Raw genomic sequence first — 18,023 nt, forward strand, 5'->3', positions numbered from 1 at the left:
GTATTGATTCATCTTTTTTATATTATGCATATGAACCCTAGCTGTGCATCTTTTTTAATGCTATAAGCAGGACACATAATATCCATCAACATGGAGTTTAACAGAGTTTCCAGAAGTATACGCCAAAAAAAACCAAAAAAAACAAAAAACCCCCCCCCCAAAAAAAAAAAAAAACAAAAACCCAAAAACAAACAAACAAAAAAAAAAAAAACACAACAAAAAAAACCAAACAAAAAAACCAAACCAAAACAAAACCAAACCAAACCAAAAAAAAAAAAAAAAACAAAAAAAAAACAAAAAAAAACACCAAACCAAACAAAAAAAACCACAACCAAAACACCAATACCAAAAAAAGGAAAAAAAATCCTCCCAAACTCCTTCAGTATACTCCTACTTCTACTTAAGGAATATCAGATTTGATTAATCATCCAAGTAAAAAAACTCTATGCTTGTGCAGAAATGAAACAGCAAGTTTAAAAACAATTCTTCTCATCTCATTACCCAACATTCCCCAAAATGAGTGATGTAACTGATACCCCAAAAACACAGAGCAAATGAAAAACTAAGTCAAGAAAGCCAATTGTTCAAAGAGTAACACCATTCAACAGAGCAGAAATACAAATTTTCTGGTAAGGTGAAATGAGTAAACCTAATTTCTTAGAATTAATGGTCTTACAACTACATTTCCTGTTACCAAACAGGATGCAAGTGTGACTCTTGCTTTTCCAAGTATTAAAATAGCTGCAGTACCTTCCTTCCATTGGTCAGTGTCTAGTATGGAAATCCATGCAATAATTTTTCTCTTAGTAGAATTGCCTTGTTTCTACCTGGCATAATCCATCTGCATAAGGCTTGAGGAGTACAACTACCTTTGAAAGCCTCTACTCAATTTAGATTAAAATCCAGCAACTGGATTCACATTACTGAAAGGGAGAAACATAAACCCACAAGATACCCCTTCCACAAATCTCGCTTCTTCAGAACACAAAATTAGCATCAATTTTGACTGCTGTCACAAATGTACAGGTCATTGTGCTCAATCTTAATTCTCCAAGAAATAACTAGATTTATTCGGAGAAATGAGATACACATTAACATTACCTCCAGTCTCAACAAAATAAGAATAACTTTCAGCTGACTAGCAGCACTGTGAAATGACAAGGAAAAGACACTGAGAATTCTTAATGGTGAAGGGACCCCTATAAATAAGGCCTGCAAAGAAAAAGCTCCGTAGTCTTCTCCAAAGTCTCCATGTTAGTGAAATTATTCCTTAATTTTCCTCACAAGAGACTCAAGGCCCAAATCAATTGATGTAAACAGTGTAGCTCTCTGCCTCTCACTTGAATGACACCTTTATCTCCAGTCAGACACTTCCCTACTATGCTTACTAGCCTTGTATTTCTCACAGGGGAAGCACACAATACAATAGTACAGAACACATCTTTACTCCTTTGGTAACAGCACAAAATACTTAATGCACCACTACAACCACAAAAGTGCTCCAAGCTTTCAGCACCTCCCTCAGGGATGTGGGAAGTGTGTCTCTTAAATCATTAAAAACATCTCCAGCAGTTAAATAATAATAAAATCAAACCCATATATGAATCTCACTACCACACAAAGCCAGACTCCAAGCAAGACACAGCAGAAATGGCTCCACTTTTAAGAGAGCTTGGTATTATTAGAGGCCCCACAAGAAGAGTCTTTAGCCATCCCTTTCACTTCCATCCCTTCCCAAGACTGGGGACAGAGAGCCTCTTTGGGGTCTGTAATGCTCCTTTTTTCTCAGTTTCTACATGCAAATACTAAGAAAGTCATACACTAAACTCTCCAATGCCACCAGTTCAAGCAGCTCAAAACCAGGTTTGTTTTTTAGCCAACATCATCACTCTTTCTAAAGCATCAGATCATCTACAACACAGCAAAACAAACTCTTGGTGAAAGTCATGCAAGTTGAACCAGATAAGCCTAACAGCAGGGGACACTCCAAATCTCAGGTTAGAATCTCCACCTTCCACCAATGGCATGAACCTGCCAGTTTAAAAGCACCATGAAAGGCAAAAAGCATAAATATCTAAGTTGGTGTTTTCTCACTTTGCCAGTCAAATTCCAATCATGACAAAGGGAAGACAGGTTCTGATGATCAGTCAGAGGTATCTGCAGCTTTCACAACCTAGTTCTGTTCTACCCACAGAAGTGTTTCTGTACCTGTTAGAATGGATCACACATTCAGGCAGATTTGGGTTTTCATGACAGATTTCATTAAAAGGTATTCTAGGCAGAAATGGTAGGATGCCCTCTCTCTAAAAATACATAATATTTTAAAACTTATTTCCTTCTACTTTAACTTTGTGCAACATTAGCCACTATCATCAGTGAGAATTTCAAGTTTAAGAAAATTTTTCAATTTCCTGAAATGACACTGAAGAAAATGTATTTCCTCAATTTCATATATTCTAATAGTCTTCATATTTTCCATCTATTAATTTGAAAATTACAGTATAACAACAGCAGGGAACAAAGTGCGATAACTGGCACAGAAAATAGAAATACCAGAGACCCAGCACATCTCTTCTCTGCAAGCTGTGTTTGGCTAAGAGTCCATAAAGCCAGCCATCATAATCTCATTTCTTCCAGAGAAGCAACTGTATGTCCCTCAATACTGCAAAAGACTTCTTGCTATGTACATTGAAGGCCAAGGTGATTCCCTCTTGCAATGTCACTTACAGAAGAACTGGGAATAGAACTCATGTGTCTCCAACATGAGACAGATGATTTACCCATACAGCTTTTCAGAATTAGTATGTTAAAATCTGTATTTAATTGTCTGGCTACTAAACCATTTCCTTTCCAGAGCCAGCAAACTGCAATGCCAATGCTCTTCTCAACTTAACCAAAGCCACTAAAAGGTCTATGTAATACTGTGCTCATTTTCATTCTCAATATTACCTTAAATTTCAATGATCTAATAAGATCCCAAGTTGAACCACAACTAATTGACTTCCATCCAACAGAATCTGCTTCCCCAATATTCCTTTATAAAGTTTACATCTATTAATTCTTTTCTAATACAAGTATGGTTGACAATGAAGTCAACCATTCACTAGCTAAAGAGTATGACAAAGTCAGCACTAACTTCTTGATCCTTCTGTGAACAATATGTAATAGTACAAGTACAAGAAAACATAAGATATCACACTAGCTTCAGATCATGGAACAGTACTGTAAATGGACTAAAAAACTGAAAGGAAGAAAAATCCTAATTTTAAAGTAATTATAAGTCCTGTTTTAAAAGTAACGAGCTACACCAGCAGTAGTGCTTTTTACACTTTTAAGTCTTCCTAAAACAAATTGATAATAACATACTGTTTTATTTATTCTACCTTGTATTGGAGTGTAAGTGCCTCAAGAGGACCTAGTTTCTGTCCCAGAAGATTGCACACACTGACAGTAATTTTTACAAGCTTTGGTAAGCAGCTTCTTTTGAAGCTCAGCAAAAGGTTCCAAGTAAGTAAATTAAGTTTTGAGGTGTTCAAAGATAAGGGAACACACAGAATCAACTGAGCCATGTCCTCAGAAAGAATGTAAAAGTTGTCAACAAGCAGATTGCCATGAACAGCATATTCTTTGTTACAGTTGCCTGAGCATATATGTATGCATATGTATTGTATTGTACATACACTAAAGACAAAATATGGCTGATACAAAGGACTACTGGTTTATGTGGGAAGATACTAACACAACTTTTGCTTGAAATACAAAAGCAGTTATCACCGTCTTGTTTATATAGCTCACTTACATTCCCTTCTTTCTCTATTTCTGTCTAGAATAAGATTTGATGCAGGCATTGTCAAACCCAGAAAATATGGATTGTGCAGTAATAACTAATTTTTGTTTACTAAAGTAAAGTAGTTTCTTCAAGTACAGAAATGAGAAGAGGCAATCAACAATAATAACAGCTGAAAGAGACTAACCTCATCTCTGTACTTCTGACAAAAGACCAAAAACTGAGATACTGCATCGCCCTTTCTGCTTCGTGGAGTAGACACTGGAGTTTTCTTTCTATTGAGAGGGGAGCCTATCCCTCTTTTGGATTCTGCCTGTTCAGATGACTTTTGAGGAGTAGTATTCTTATCCTCCAACTGACTGCTCTCTTGCATATCATCAGCAGCAGAGAGTTTTGATGTCCTTCTCCTCCTCTTGCTAGGAATGCCAGACTCCTTCACTGATTTCAGATTTGGAGTGGTTTCTTCATGTGAGTAGGACGACTCATCCATCTCCTCCAAGGGTTCCACAGCAATGCCAACCTCCTTTGCCACTCGAGGGTTGAGGTGGGGTCTGTCCCTGACATAGATGAAGGTGTACTTGGCCTTGCGCTCCTCCACTGTCATGGCCACGGCTTCACTGGCCTGCTGCACACCCATCTCCCACTGCGGCCGCAGCTTCCCCGACACCGGCTTCAGCATCTGCAACACGAGACAGCCCTGTGAGCAATCTGCCCACCTGCGACTGCAAAATGCCGACATTGACATCCAACATTGCTGACATTGACATCCAACACCCCCAAGAGACCAATTATCATGCAGGTCTGTAATTCAGAGCTCAAATGGAGCTGTATTTAATAATACTGATACCATAGATGAATCCACGACAAAGCAGAAGAGTCCTGATGTTTACTGAGTAACAAACAGTGGGAAATAATTGTCATGCAGGTCTGTGATTCAGAGTTCAAATGAAGCTGTACTGGATACAACTGACACCACAGATAAATCCATGACAAAGCAGAAGAGTACTGATGTTTACTGAGTAACAAACAGTGGTAAATCACCCCATCCTTTACATCTATAAATGAAATGTAAGACTCCTGTAAAACAAGCTGTCTTTAAGCTTTTTATAATACATATTTATATCTGTACATCTCTGTAATGCTAAAATAAAAAGCTCCAAATCTTGCCTGATTTGGGAAACTCTTACCTTTATTTTCTCTGCTTTAGTGAGGGCTTGTCTTGCACTCTCTTGGCATAATTGCTCAAACTGGTCTTTTTCTTTGAAGGGCACCAGGCTCTTCTCAAATATCCAGGCTCGCTCTGGGGCATCTCCAAAAAACTGAACGTGATATTGACGAAAACTCTTCTTCTGTCCTGAAAATTAAAAAAACACATGTATTTAAGATCTAGACTCTGGTAAGCCCCTGCAGACTTGAAGTCTGTAAGCTGCTACAGTTGCCATAACAAAAGCACAAAAAAACTGGATAACCTTTCAAAAACACACTTAAATCAGTCTGAAAGTCTCTGAAAGATAATGTATGAAGTCTGACCCAAAAGCTTAATAGTTTAATTCCCAGCAAGAACATGTTTGGCTAAATTAACTTGAGGTTACAATCACCTGTCAGTTTTCCACCTATATTAACTTTACATTTAGATTTGGGTGTTTCTGAAAATGAATTCAGCATTTAATTTCCAAGGAACACTGAGAAGGTTCCACAGCTTGGAGAGCTTGTGCACTCAGCCTCCTCCCTAAGTCTCCTAAAATTTATCTTTTTGTATTCTTAAACAGAGACACGTATTTAATCTGCTTTTAACCCTTGCAATCAAAACTTTATATTAATCAAGATTTTTCAGGAATCAAAGAAATCAATAAAGGATTTGGCTGGCGGAAGGGATTTGGAGGGATAAAAATACAATTTTGACATCTAAATAAGAAGCATTTTTTCTTCTAAAACTAAAAATATTTCCTTTTTTCCCCTAGAAAAACAGGAGGAACATTGTCTCACTGTGGTATGATACAGGCATACAACCTTTGCCTTCCCAAGGTCTCAGCTATTCTACAGAAAATGGGGAAGAAACCACTTTCAAAACTCATCAAAGGGTTCACAGTTAACAATGAATTTCTAAAAGGCAGAGGTAAGAGATCACACTTAAGATGTCCTCTAACACCTTGTTCATTAGAACTTGTAAGTTTGCTAAGTGTTCAAATTATGGTCTTGTTTAAAAATAGAAAAGGTTTTAAGCTGCACTTCTGTGTTTGCAAATTCAATCCTGCTGGATCAAATATGCTCCCTGCAGTACCTGTGGTTCCTCCAGTGTCACCACACCAGTCTGTCCTACACATAGACTAGACAACAGACAAACTCAGGGAAGGATGGACACCCACTAGGTACCAATAACAGCCACAATTCTGTTACAGGTGACTTCAAACTATGTCAAACTTCAAACTTTGGAATTCCATTATTCATACACTGCATGTCTTCAGGCTTAGTCACCAAATAGATCTAATTGATTACTTCATACTCTATTTTTGGGGTTTCTAGAGTTAGAAAGAACTTTCTTTTCATGGTGATTCAGCCAATAATGGTGATTATTTTAATAGGGGATTAATCTTGTAAAATATGGCATCTGGAATGGTAATAATGGTATGGGCAAAAATTTTAATATATACATGTAATGTTTTATAACAATTACGAACTTACACTATATATAAAAACATCTATGAGTACTACAAGAACTGTAATGACTCATCTGAGATCAGATATGAGAATCTAGAGGAAGGGCAGAGGGAAAGTCTTGGGATTGTAACCATCACACATCCAATCAATAATCTAACATATGTTCCAGAGTTGCCTAGTCAGGAAAAACTGTCTTGCACAGCAATAACTTTGTGCTTATCAAGAAATGTTTAAGTAGTGACTACAGAGCTCTTATGACTTAATCTGTCTATTTTACCAGGATGCTCTGGCTGCATACAGAGAAGCCACAGCCTAGGATTCCAACCTCCTCTAAAGATCTGCCATGAGCCCACTTGCCAAGCAGGCAGGCACTGTGCTCCTTTTGCACTGTAATGCTGCACTGCTGTAATTGTCTAATTAAGGAGACTAAGTAATCGTTCCTGCCACTAGAGTCACAAACCTAGTGGTGAATGTTCAGGTACCCTCTGAGAGTTGAATTTGTACCAATGCTCCTGGATAAAATAATGACATTCATTTGTGGCCGCATTTCTCTTCACAGAGAAATGCAAGGCACAACTTCCCAAGGATTTTCTGGGATTCACATTCTCTGCACCTCAGAGAAAGAAAAAACAATTCTTATCTCATTTACTGCTCCTGTGTTTTGGAACAAGTGGAATGCATTGTGGAAGACTGTTTACCTGAAGGGAATTGGTAAATGGATTCTGATGTGAGTGTTTTGATTCACTGACCAATGGAACCCATGTTTGTGTGTCAGGACTGTGGGCTGACAGTCACAAGATTCTGGGCAGTTTTGTTGGGTTGCGTGCTTGTGTAGTTTCAATTTAGATGTAGTTTAATATAGTATAGAATAGTATAGTATAATAAAGTAATTAATTAGCCTTCTGATATCAATGGAGTCAGATGCATCATTTCTCCCCGTCGTCGGGGTTGCCTTGATTTTATGATATTCATTAACAGTTGTTACATAGGGAAACTTAATTTTTGGCCCACAGAATCCTGAAGCAACTAATTGTTGGGAGTTTGGGAGAGTGTTCTGGGAACCCACCACTTCCCTGGTGCTTCTCTGTATCTGAGCATCTGTGGTTGACCACAGCCAGAGACAGGATATTCAGTGAGATGGGGCTTTAGCCAGACTCACACAGACTTTTTTACACAAAAATGTACTTCCCACAAGTTGAAAGTTATTAATTTTTATTAAGCCTAATCAGCTGGAATGATCAAATCAAGGGGCAACATCCAGAAATTCAGACTGCTTATAAATACTTGATCCTAAGCCTAGAAATGAAAAATACAGAGACATAGCTCAGTATTTCTACAATTCACTGACAAAAGACCTTTTTATTTCTTGCAAGAAGAGACTTTTGATAGTGCCTAAATAATAAAGAGTAGGTGGACTGAAAAGAGTAGTGGTAAGACTGAAAATACCTACTGATAAAATACACACATCAGAATGCATTTATTAGTCAGGATGGCTGCTCAGACACTGACTAAACTCTTCAAGGAAAAGGCAGGCCCAAACCCACTCCAGAGCAAATATGAGAAATGACCATCACTCCGTTACTTCAAAGAGAGGGAAATTAACATTACAAAGTATGTGAGCCCTTCTTTCTGTTCGTGCTCCACAGGCTGCATTCAGACATTGGGTTTTCCTGGATCTGTTTCTATAGTTTCTGATAAAGATGCACCATGAAGATTCTGGATAATGAACATAAACCCTGCTCCTTTCAAGGAACAGAGCAATTGTTAGGAACAAATACACAGCTCTACTACTCTCAAAATCCATCTCTTTATGTCATATTAGACCTAATAATCCGAAGACTAAAAATGACAGGGACTGCCTGATCCAAACTATGAAAGACTGCAACAAGGAAAATTTGTCTGAGGAGTCTATAATATTCCAACAACTGTATTAAGAATGCTTGAAAAGGTTCTCAAGAAGCCATTTAGTTTACTACCAATTTTGAATATAGCTATAATCCTAGAGATATTAATCCAATTTGTACTTAAAAACCTCCTACGAATGAGTTCAGACCATTTATCTGGGCAATCCATCCCAATGCTTCCCTGCTTTCAGCCTTTCCAACTCTTTCTTAATGGGTAGCCCAAATATTTATTGCTACTAAAGCCTCAAAAGTTTCAGATATCAGGACAGAGAACAAAGGTGCAAATGAGATTAAGAAATTGTACAGATTCATTCCTAAAAATTTCATTAACACTTGGTAGTTCCTGCATTTTAAATCAACTAATATTGTATGTAGATATCAGTACTGACTCTGTGAATCAGAGAAAATTTAGCTACCTGAATTATAGATTGCTTTTAGTAAATCACAATCATCAGGAATATTTAATTCCCATCAGCTTTAATAAAATTTTTAGCCTATATCAATTTACCAAGCTTCTCCACAGAAACAATGGAAACACTCTTAGGTTTATTTTTTTCTTTTTTTTAAGAAGACTCCACACAGTTTGACAGCTCACAATTTTGGTATCTTTCAGATAACACTTGAGTTAAAAGACACACTGCTATATACTCAAGAATAGCATTTACATGATTTTAACATTCCTGCTGACAAGTTGCTGATTAACTGCATAGACGAAGAACAGAATTTTTCCAAAGCAATAATTTAGTTTACCTGAAGAAATCTGAATGACATACCTTTTAGTTTAGTGTAGGCATGGAGAACAGGATCAGCAGAAACCATACATGGCCACCATGGGAAGCCAGACACTTTGGACCACACTAGATCTCCTATATTATACTTCAACAGATGGACTTTTTCCTCTTTGATGGTACTCTGAGTTTGATCTCTCTTAGCAGGAGCCTTAAAAAGAAAAAAAAGGAAAGCCAAACCGATCATCTTTTTTTCAGATATGCATCAGGGGTAACAGAAGGAGGAAAATAAGAAATAGTTCAAAAAAAGTGCTGTCATGTTTGCTAGTAAACAATAATTGCATTTCATGTGTAATGAAAACCTTAAAGTTTAAGTCATAGCTTTTGTTCTCTAAAAGTGAAAAAAATCCACATTCCAATTACAGTTTTGTTTTTAATTAGAAATATTGGCAAGTAAGCTGTGGTTTGCCTTTGTCTTTTCAAATAACTTCTGAGAGACCATGAGGAAGGCTTAATTTGATTTCAAATACATTACCTGAGCACTGGATGAAGATGTGGAAAAGTCAACCTCCCTCTGTATTGAACATTATTAATCAAGTTAAGTGCTATACACACAAATGTACTATTAGATTAAAAAAAAACAACTCAAAAAACCAAAACCAAAAAAACCCCCCAGACTAGAACAGACTGAAATATTGTCTTTATGTCTGAATAGAAACTACAGAAATAACCAGTTTTAAAACCCCAAGCCCTCCATCTTTCAGCTCTTTTTTCACATACTGAGAACTTGTAACATGAACCATTCCCCACATACTTTTGTGAGATTTTTTTCTGTTCCAGTTCTAACAGTAGACGTTTGTGAGTGCTCCATTGATGCTGTAAAGCTATTTTAGCTATTGGAAAACAATTACAGAACTATTTCCACTTCAAGGGATAGATTTAGCTACAAGGGTGTTTCATGTTCCCCTATGACAGACACATTTTTACTATGTAATAACAAAGTTCAGCAACACAGACATTATTCACCAACTAAAACCATTTCACAGAGTTAGCTGTATTTTGTCTCTTTGGATTCATTTGTTATATTTGATATAAATAGACTGCAGCTTTATCTAGGTAAGCATTAACTCTGGAAAAAAGCACAGAAGGTATCTCATTACAAACTTATCACACATTTTATTAAATCACGTATTTTGAATCTCCTTTTTAATTTTCTAGTACTAAATTTATATGCAACATTTATCATTCATCTTGTATAATACCAGCTCCTCATTCAGAAGGCAGTTAAAATTAATTAGAAGAGGCAAGAGGAAAGAAGACACTTAAGAGAGCAGAAATCTAGAATTTATAAACCAGTACTTGGAGCATTATGCTGAATCAGAGTAGGTCACTTTACCTTGTACCTATTTTCAAATCCAGCAAATACTCCCATAAATAATAACACATTATATTCCAAACACAAACAACTAAAATCTCTGATGTGCTGCAACTGCATAGAGATTTATTTGCACCTCAAACATGAAGAGGTACATCCAGTCAAACCCCCTAAAACTCAATGTACTTAGAAATCAATTTCTCAAAGCTTTCAAAACTCTGCTTGGTAAACGTACATGAAGCCATGTCCTCTGATTGCTAGGGACAATTACTCATCCAGTGATTCAGCTTTTCTGGTGAATTCAGACTTGGTTCATGTGACTCCAGCTGGAGCTACATTCCCATGTCTCAAGGTTTTTGGCTCTCTGAGGATTCTCTAAGACTGTCAGAAAACCCCTCCTGTGAGCTTGCCTCAAGTCCAGCACTCTCAAGAGACCTAAGAGATTCCAAGCAGATGTGAAAAATCAAATGCTCTTTCTAGCAGTTAAACATGATGTGAAAAGTTATGCTTAAAAGCCAAAACTTAAGAAGCCCATATGTCAGGGGCAGGTCTGGAAAAACATTAATCCTAACACAACAAACCAACTTCAGCATTTCAGCTGAAGAGGTAGGATGGAATTTTTTTTCAATGAATCAACTTTTCAGAAATGTGAAAGTTACTCAGGAGTCTGAAACTCATTTTTAATTTATGACTCCCTGTATTCTTCAGAAAGTGCAACTGAGCTACAAAGATTTATGACTCTAGTCTGAGAGGGAGCTGGCTGGAATAATGAAAAGGCTCTAGCAGTGCTTCCAACTGCAGCATAACATAAAAGGGGTGGCAGTACAGGGGAGAATATCACATTCCAATGTGCCTACAAGCACTTCACAAAATTTTAGAAAAGCCCAGAATACTTTTACTATACTAGATCCTGACAAAAAAAATGACAGACTCTGATAAAACCTGCAAGGTTTATCTGTGGTGGGTTTGATGTAGTTAGGTTTTTTTCTATTGATAAAACATTCATACTTTAACAGAATGGCAAAAATACAGCACAGCATTCGATATCCATGGAGCTCTCATATGAGATTTTTAAGAAGTTTACAGAAAACATCACCACTTGCTCACTTCCATCTTACCTTCCCACACCATTCTGGTTTAGTTTGATTTTCTCATTCTGGGAATTGCTCTGATGTATTCCATAGGTATCCCAACAGTAAACAATGAGGTGCAATTCCCGGCATGCACTTTGGACATGCAGCTGTAGGACACCAACAGTTTATTCAATACTCCTTCTCAGAAACATTTTTGCAAATCAAATGCAGTCACACGTACAGATTTCACAGTCATATGTATAGATTTTACTTCAGTATCCAGGTAGGGTTATTTTAATTATTAATACAAGGGGGGAAAAATAATTTCTAAACAAATTTGCCACCCAAATCCCCTCTCTTCTCATACACTGAGGACTGAAGCTCCTTTATAAGACACTTGTATTCTCTGCATTTTTAAAGAATAGGAGATCACTGTCAAGTTACAAAATGGTATAGAAGAAAAACAATTCAGCTTGCAGTTTATTTTTCCTCCCAAAGGAAACAGAAATTGTTGTTTAGGTAAGTCTGAACTCCTTACAATATGTGGTCAGACAGCACAGGGCATCTGTGCACCCATGAAGATGGAGAGGCAGGACTAGAATAGAAGTACAGTCCTGTGGGCTGTGTGAGTGCAGGGAAGAAGAGAAGAAGAATGCAGGGAACATCTCCTGCCAGGCCTGACCAATTCTTCCTGCGATGATATTTAAGCAAACAAATTAAGATGGGAAATTCCTGGTTCACAACACAACTGTAAAGAAAGGGAAGATCACACAAAATCAAACTATTTTAAAATACCTTCCTCTCAAATTTTGGCTCCCTCGTGTCTTTTTCATAACTTCTTTGTTCTTGAAATTGTTCTCATTTGTAATTAGATCTCCTACCCATTAATGTCAGCAGCGTCCTTGTGCTGCAGAGGAGCACAAAACACTCTCTGGTTCTGCCACGGCTAAGTAAGTCTAGAGTGCCCTGCATACGCCCCATCCCATTACCTTTAACTGCAGTTTTGCCAGAATTAAAACCATTTAATTGCAGAACTTCCTTGAGCTTTCCATCCTTAGTTACAGGCAAGCTCTGCAGCCTGAGGAGCTCCCCCCTCAGTCACCCCAGCCCCAAACTTTAAACCAGCTACACTAAACATCAGAAGGAGACAGCTTGGGATCAGAGTACTTTTCTACTTTAAGGAATTTGAGGATTTTGTTCCTCTTTCAAACAGGAGACTGCAGAGAATTTACAAAGATGGGCAGTGCTGAGGTGGAGGTGATGACTCTCACAGAGACTAATCCTAACACTGGATACACAAACCATTCCACAGGCTTTGCACTACTCAGGATGACAGACACTGAATTTCCTGACTTTCTGGAGCAATGAAACAATTGCTTGGAAAGGCAGCTAGATGGACTTCAAGTTTATTTTGTCCAGGAGGATGTGGAATGTGAAAATTGAGGAAGTCCTTTACAGCAACTGAGTTTCTCTTTGAGAAATTATGACTAGAGGAGAAGCAGCATCCTCAAAAACTCATCTGGGCCATCAGCTGCAATAGGCTGAGAAGAACTGAAAAATAAAACAAAAATTTAACATGCTTTTTCCTCTTTCCTTAACATATGACAGATTTGTTTGTCATTCCCTCAGCACTTTCACAGGCAATGAGTGACAGGCAGATTGACAAGAATTCACAACACTGCTGTCAGCATTCTACCAGCCCAAAGAAGTGGCTTGGCCACAGAAAACACTAGCATTTAATTAACTTTGGCTACATTTGCTCAAAAAAATCCAATCAACTTCCATTTAGTTCTAATCTGCCTGAATATGATGAGACAAGAACACACCATGAATAATAGGTCATTTCAAAATTTAAAAGTATCTTTAAATTACCAGAACCAAACTCATTTAAGGACAGCATCTTTACTGCATAGAGAACTTTAGGTTTGTTTGTCGACTCTGCTATGAAAACACCATGATGAGTGCTTAGTAAACAAGGGAGAAAGGCAGATTTTTAAAAAACACCTAGAAGGCTTATTAGATGGTGCCAGATTGAGATTACTTTATCCCTTTTAAAAGTACACAGTGGTGTTTTGGGTGTATTTCAGCTATTTTGTGTGTATATGCTCTTGTGCACACATATGCAAGGAATTATAACCCTTCAAAATTATTGCAAATTACCTTTAGCATCAAAGAACTAGCACTTCATTATATAAACTTAAAAAGCTATAGAAATCATAAAAAAAAGTCTTCTGCTGATTGTCACAAAGGGATTAAACAATGTTGAGAACTGGTGAAGTTCTCAAGTCTCCACAACACCGTAAGAATTTAAGACTGGACAAAAAAGGTATGAACCATTAAGACAAGTGAAGACAGTAAATGCTCTTTTCTGTATAATGTTACTAGGAAGTACATATTGAACAGCTTAAGCTGCAGATATCTGGTATTTCCGTTTTCATTTTCACTCTGTACCAAAGAACTTCCACTTTCACTATAGCAGAGGGCTCTGCTACAAACACAGACTGCTGGAGGTCCAGCTGCAGGCCAGGAGAAAAACAAAGCTCCTCACATTACAAAGAAACTAAACCAGAATAACCAAGGCCCCTAAACAGAATATATACAATTAAAATGCATTCCGAATTGAAGTTAGAACATACAAACTTAGTCAAAGCTATTTCTTTCCTATGGAAAATATAAGATTTACTATGGAAAAAGCTAAGACTGGTTGCTGACCAAACACACATTATTTTTCTCTTCCTGCTATCTACTTGTGCTGTGCTTTGCCAGCTAAAACTCCTACTGTCTCTCATGATTCTGTGTAATGAAAATATAAGTGAAAATGTTTTGTTTTGTCTTCCCCGTCTATCAGCACAGATAGAGAACTAAGGAAATGGTAGTACAAAAAATATTCCTTTCAGAGGTTCAGGAGAGGTGGTTGGTGTTTCTAGAGAAGAGAGCAACAGAACAGAAAATATTATTTTTGTAATATTTTACTGCTTGAATTCCCCAATGACTAAGGATATTATAACCTAAAAAAACAACAAACCAAATTAACAGGACAACAATCCCGTGCCTTCCTTCCTCAAAATACCACAATAACAATTATGTGCTCGTTTAGTGAAAAATTCAGGAATTTCATATGCCAAAAGACAAATCTACATTCAGTCTTCAGCCCAAGGCACGCAGGGATGCAGGTACTGTCCCCCAAGACGTTTTGTCATCCCACAGAGAAATGGCTGTTTCTCACTCTGTGACTGGGGACAAAAATCTCATTAAATCAAATCACTTCAAACCACAAAACTACAACCACATCTGATCAAAAGCAGTGCAAACTCCTCTGTATGTACTATTGTTTCAAATAACAAATGTGGCAACTTAAGTCTCATTCTATGTCATCATTCTATGGGATTCTGCCTGTAAAAATACAGTATCCTCCCAACCCTAACTGCCTAAGTGGTTTTAAATTTTTAAGATTATAATGCACACATTATAGTGAATCTGTTTATCCCCAAAGGGCCTGAGAGGCCCTATGTTTATTCAAGTATCTCCCACATTCTAGGATGCAGGGGAGTATATTCAGATAGTATGACAAGTGACTGAATACATTAAGAATAGAACTAAAGCTTCTTCACTTGTTATATTCTGTTCACTACCTAATGGAAGAATGCTGTGCAATTACATACTTGCAAACCACTGCCTACAGAGAGAATGTTTCAGGCAGAAGAGTAAAGAGTAAACCAGAACTTCACAAGATTAAGGAAAAATGTGGAATTATTGCTACAAAATGGAGAAGGATGAAGAAACCAAGAAAGAAGCAGTGAACTGGCAAAATTCTATGTTCCATCTTCTTTTACTGAAGACACTACAACAGAGCATTCAAAAGACTGCAGCTCCCAAAAGGCCATTGCATCCATATCTGCACAATTAAATCTGCAACAACCTCATAAAATATACAGTGAGGTAAAGACTGCTGAGGGGGAAGAGGACATGAAATGTCTACATCAGAACAGAAAAACAAACTAACTCTATTCTGAACTGGCTTGTTAAGTTTTTTAATTTGTAATTCTTTTATACCAAACTAGAGATTTAACTAAAATCTTATAAATTCAATTTTGAGAGCAATTACATTAAATGTATTTCATCAAGTTACCTTTCACTTTCTTTTATTACTAACCACTTACTTAATTTCTTCTATCACTAAAAGAGGGTCAAATCTGACAGTGTGAAAAATTATGTTTGCAGAAGACAGTATATTCTTATCTTCCTGCCACAACCCAGATTATTTTTTTTTTCCTTCAACATGCTTAGATGGTAAAGCTATAAAATAATGTAAAAAAATGCTGAAGAAAATCACTGCAGATCTGAAAACTCTTCTGTGCTGGCTGAGGCTGTTTGAACCACATATTAAGTTTTATCACAATGGGTTTGTTTCCTCCATTTCTTCCCACAAACTCATCTAAAGCAGATAGTGAACAGCAGGCTGAGTGTCACCATGCAAGACGCTTCTCTCCAGGAGGGAAAGTAAACAAAAGAGAATAAAATTCATTGAAGTTTAGACAGGGATGTATGGTTTTTTTCAGAGTGTAGGTTGTGGATTTTAAAACAAGACAGAAGTTCAAATTTGTCTTTCAAATCAAGCAGTAAACTCCTGGTTCCATTTCAATTCTTTTTTTTTTTTCTGGCTTTGGTTCCCTCATTAACAAGTCTCTAGCAGATGAGAAAATTCCATTTAAAAGCAAATCTGTCTACTGAAATCAGTCTTCCTTTACCCAAACACTATATAAGCAACTATTTCAGACATAAACTTTAAATGATATTTTAGTAACTAGGACACAACTCTTCTTTCAGAGTAAAGAGTTGAAGAGAAACAGACTCAATCACTCACAGATTCAGTAAAACGTGAGATCTGGAGCACTTCCCAATCTTCAGTTTTTCTTAAAAATATGGAGATTAGTTTCTTTCAGCTGTTTTACTGAATTTCTGCATTTTCATTTAAATTACCTCCTAAATTTTAAGTTACTGGCTTATTAATGAAAGGTTTTATGTTTCAGAAATTTAAACTAGATAATGTTTGATCACAATGAATATGCCCATCTTTTATAATGTGTATTAGAAAAATATTTCTGCCTATATCCTGTGTATCTGACCTTCACCCACCCTCAAAGGTTTAAACTTTTGATGTGGTATCTGGGTATAAAAGACAGTGTGGATACAAGATGCTACAGAAATCTGTAAAAACATAACTGCAGAGCCATGAGGAACTCTGGCATGAGAAATGATTATTTCTGAACAATTTCCATATGAACTTCACACAGGATAACAGAGTGAAAGCTAAATCATCTCAGCATACCTACAGATTTTCGGAATGCCATATCCATATGTAGCTTGTTATCTGCATGTTCAAGATGCAAGAATGTTATCTACATTCTTCAAGATCAGAATCTGTAACAGAACCTTATCTTTAGCACTCTTCTACACCCTTACAGAGTTTGCCCAGGACACTTTCTGAACAGGTATCCTCCTCCTGGCAGCTCACAGACATCCAGGACAGCATGGGTACACATTCTGAATCCTAATATTGCCAGAAAACTGAAAAACCCAAGTCTGGACAGCACTGCCTAAAGGCCACTGGATTTACAGGACACTTTTCTGGAGAAGGCAGAGACTTATCTCTGCCTTTCTTTTTTTAATAACAAGAACACTTCTGAAGGCAGCTGACTAAGCTTAAACAGAACAAATAATTATTGGGCATAAAAGGGCTCTGTTAGTTGACTAATATTTTGACATAGTCCAAGTATTACTTTGCTTTAGAGATCAGATCTTTAAAATAAATTCCCATACCTAAAAGCAGGCACAAGAACTTTCACAAGTTCTCCTGTTACATTCACCTAGCAGGGCCTTCTCTTCTACAGATGAAATGCCAAATCAGTGGTTAAAAGCCTGAGACAGGTGGGGGAAGACAACCAAGAAAATCCTGAACATTACCTTAACTTGGCAATGCTGAAGCTTATTTCTGAAACATCCCTTATTTCCAGCAATAAAACCTACAGAAAGCCTGGGAAACCCCAACCCCATATGAATATTAAAATAGGGCAATGTTTGCAGTCCAAAATCATGACGAACATAACCAAAGTGCTGTCAATTCTAGCAGAACTAAGATCCCAAATTGTTTCACTTCATCACAAGCATCCACAACATACACTCAAGTTGACATTTATTTACCAAACTAACAAAACAGCAAAAAATAAACAAAATCAAGCTTTTCTAGCATTAGTTGCTGCTATGAGGTCACAAATTCCCTTCTCACACAAGCACAGCAGGGCTTGTTTAACAAAGATATACACAAGACTCAGTTTTCCCTCTTCCAGTGAGCTTTCAAAATAGTAATTTTTAAAAGCAGTTCTTCTGAGAAGGGAATTAATTTCTGATTATTGACAATATACAGTTTTAGCTACTACTATTTTATGATGCATGGGAACACAACTCCTGTGAATACCTATAACTTCAGATATTCACAAA

At 37.1% G+C, this 18,023-nt stretch overlaps 1 protein-coding gene across 6 annotated transcripts in view; it reads right to left on the reverse strand.

Moving 5' to 3' along the window:
* Nucleotides 1-18,023, reverse strand: part of NSD2 (nuclear receptor binding SET domain protein 2) — a 99,708-nt gene that overhangs the window by 35,692 nt on the left and 45,993 nt on the right. For all 6 annotated transcript variants that reach the window (XM_063157523.1, XM_063157522.1, XM_063157527.1 and 3 more), the window contains 3 exons: nt 9,123-9,288; nt 4,975-5,141; nt 3,975-4,466 (listed from right to left, as the gene is read on the reverse strand). In XM_063157523.1, the coding sequence (XP_063013593.1) occupies nt 3,975-4,466; nt 4,975-5,141; nt 9,123-9,288 (825 nt within the window). The remainder of the gene's footprint in view (nt 1-3,974; nt 4,467-4,974; nt 5,142-9,122; nt 9,289-18,023) is intronic.

Source organism: Melospiza melodia, chromosome 5, assembly GCF_035770615.1.
Source record: "Melospiza melodia melodia isolate bMelMel2 chromosome 5, bMelMel2.pri, whole genome shotgun sequence".
NCBI classification, from domain to species: domain Eukaryota; kingdom Metazoa; phylum Chordata; class Aves; order Passeriformes; family Passerellidae; genus Melospiza; species Melospiza melodia.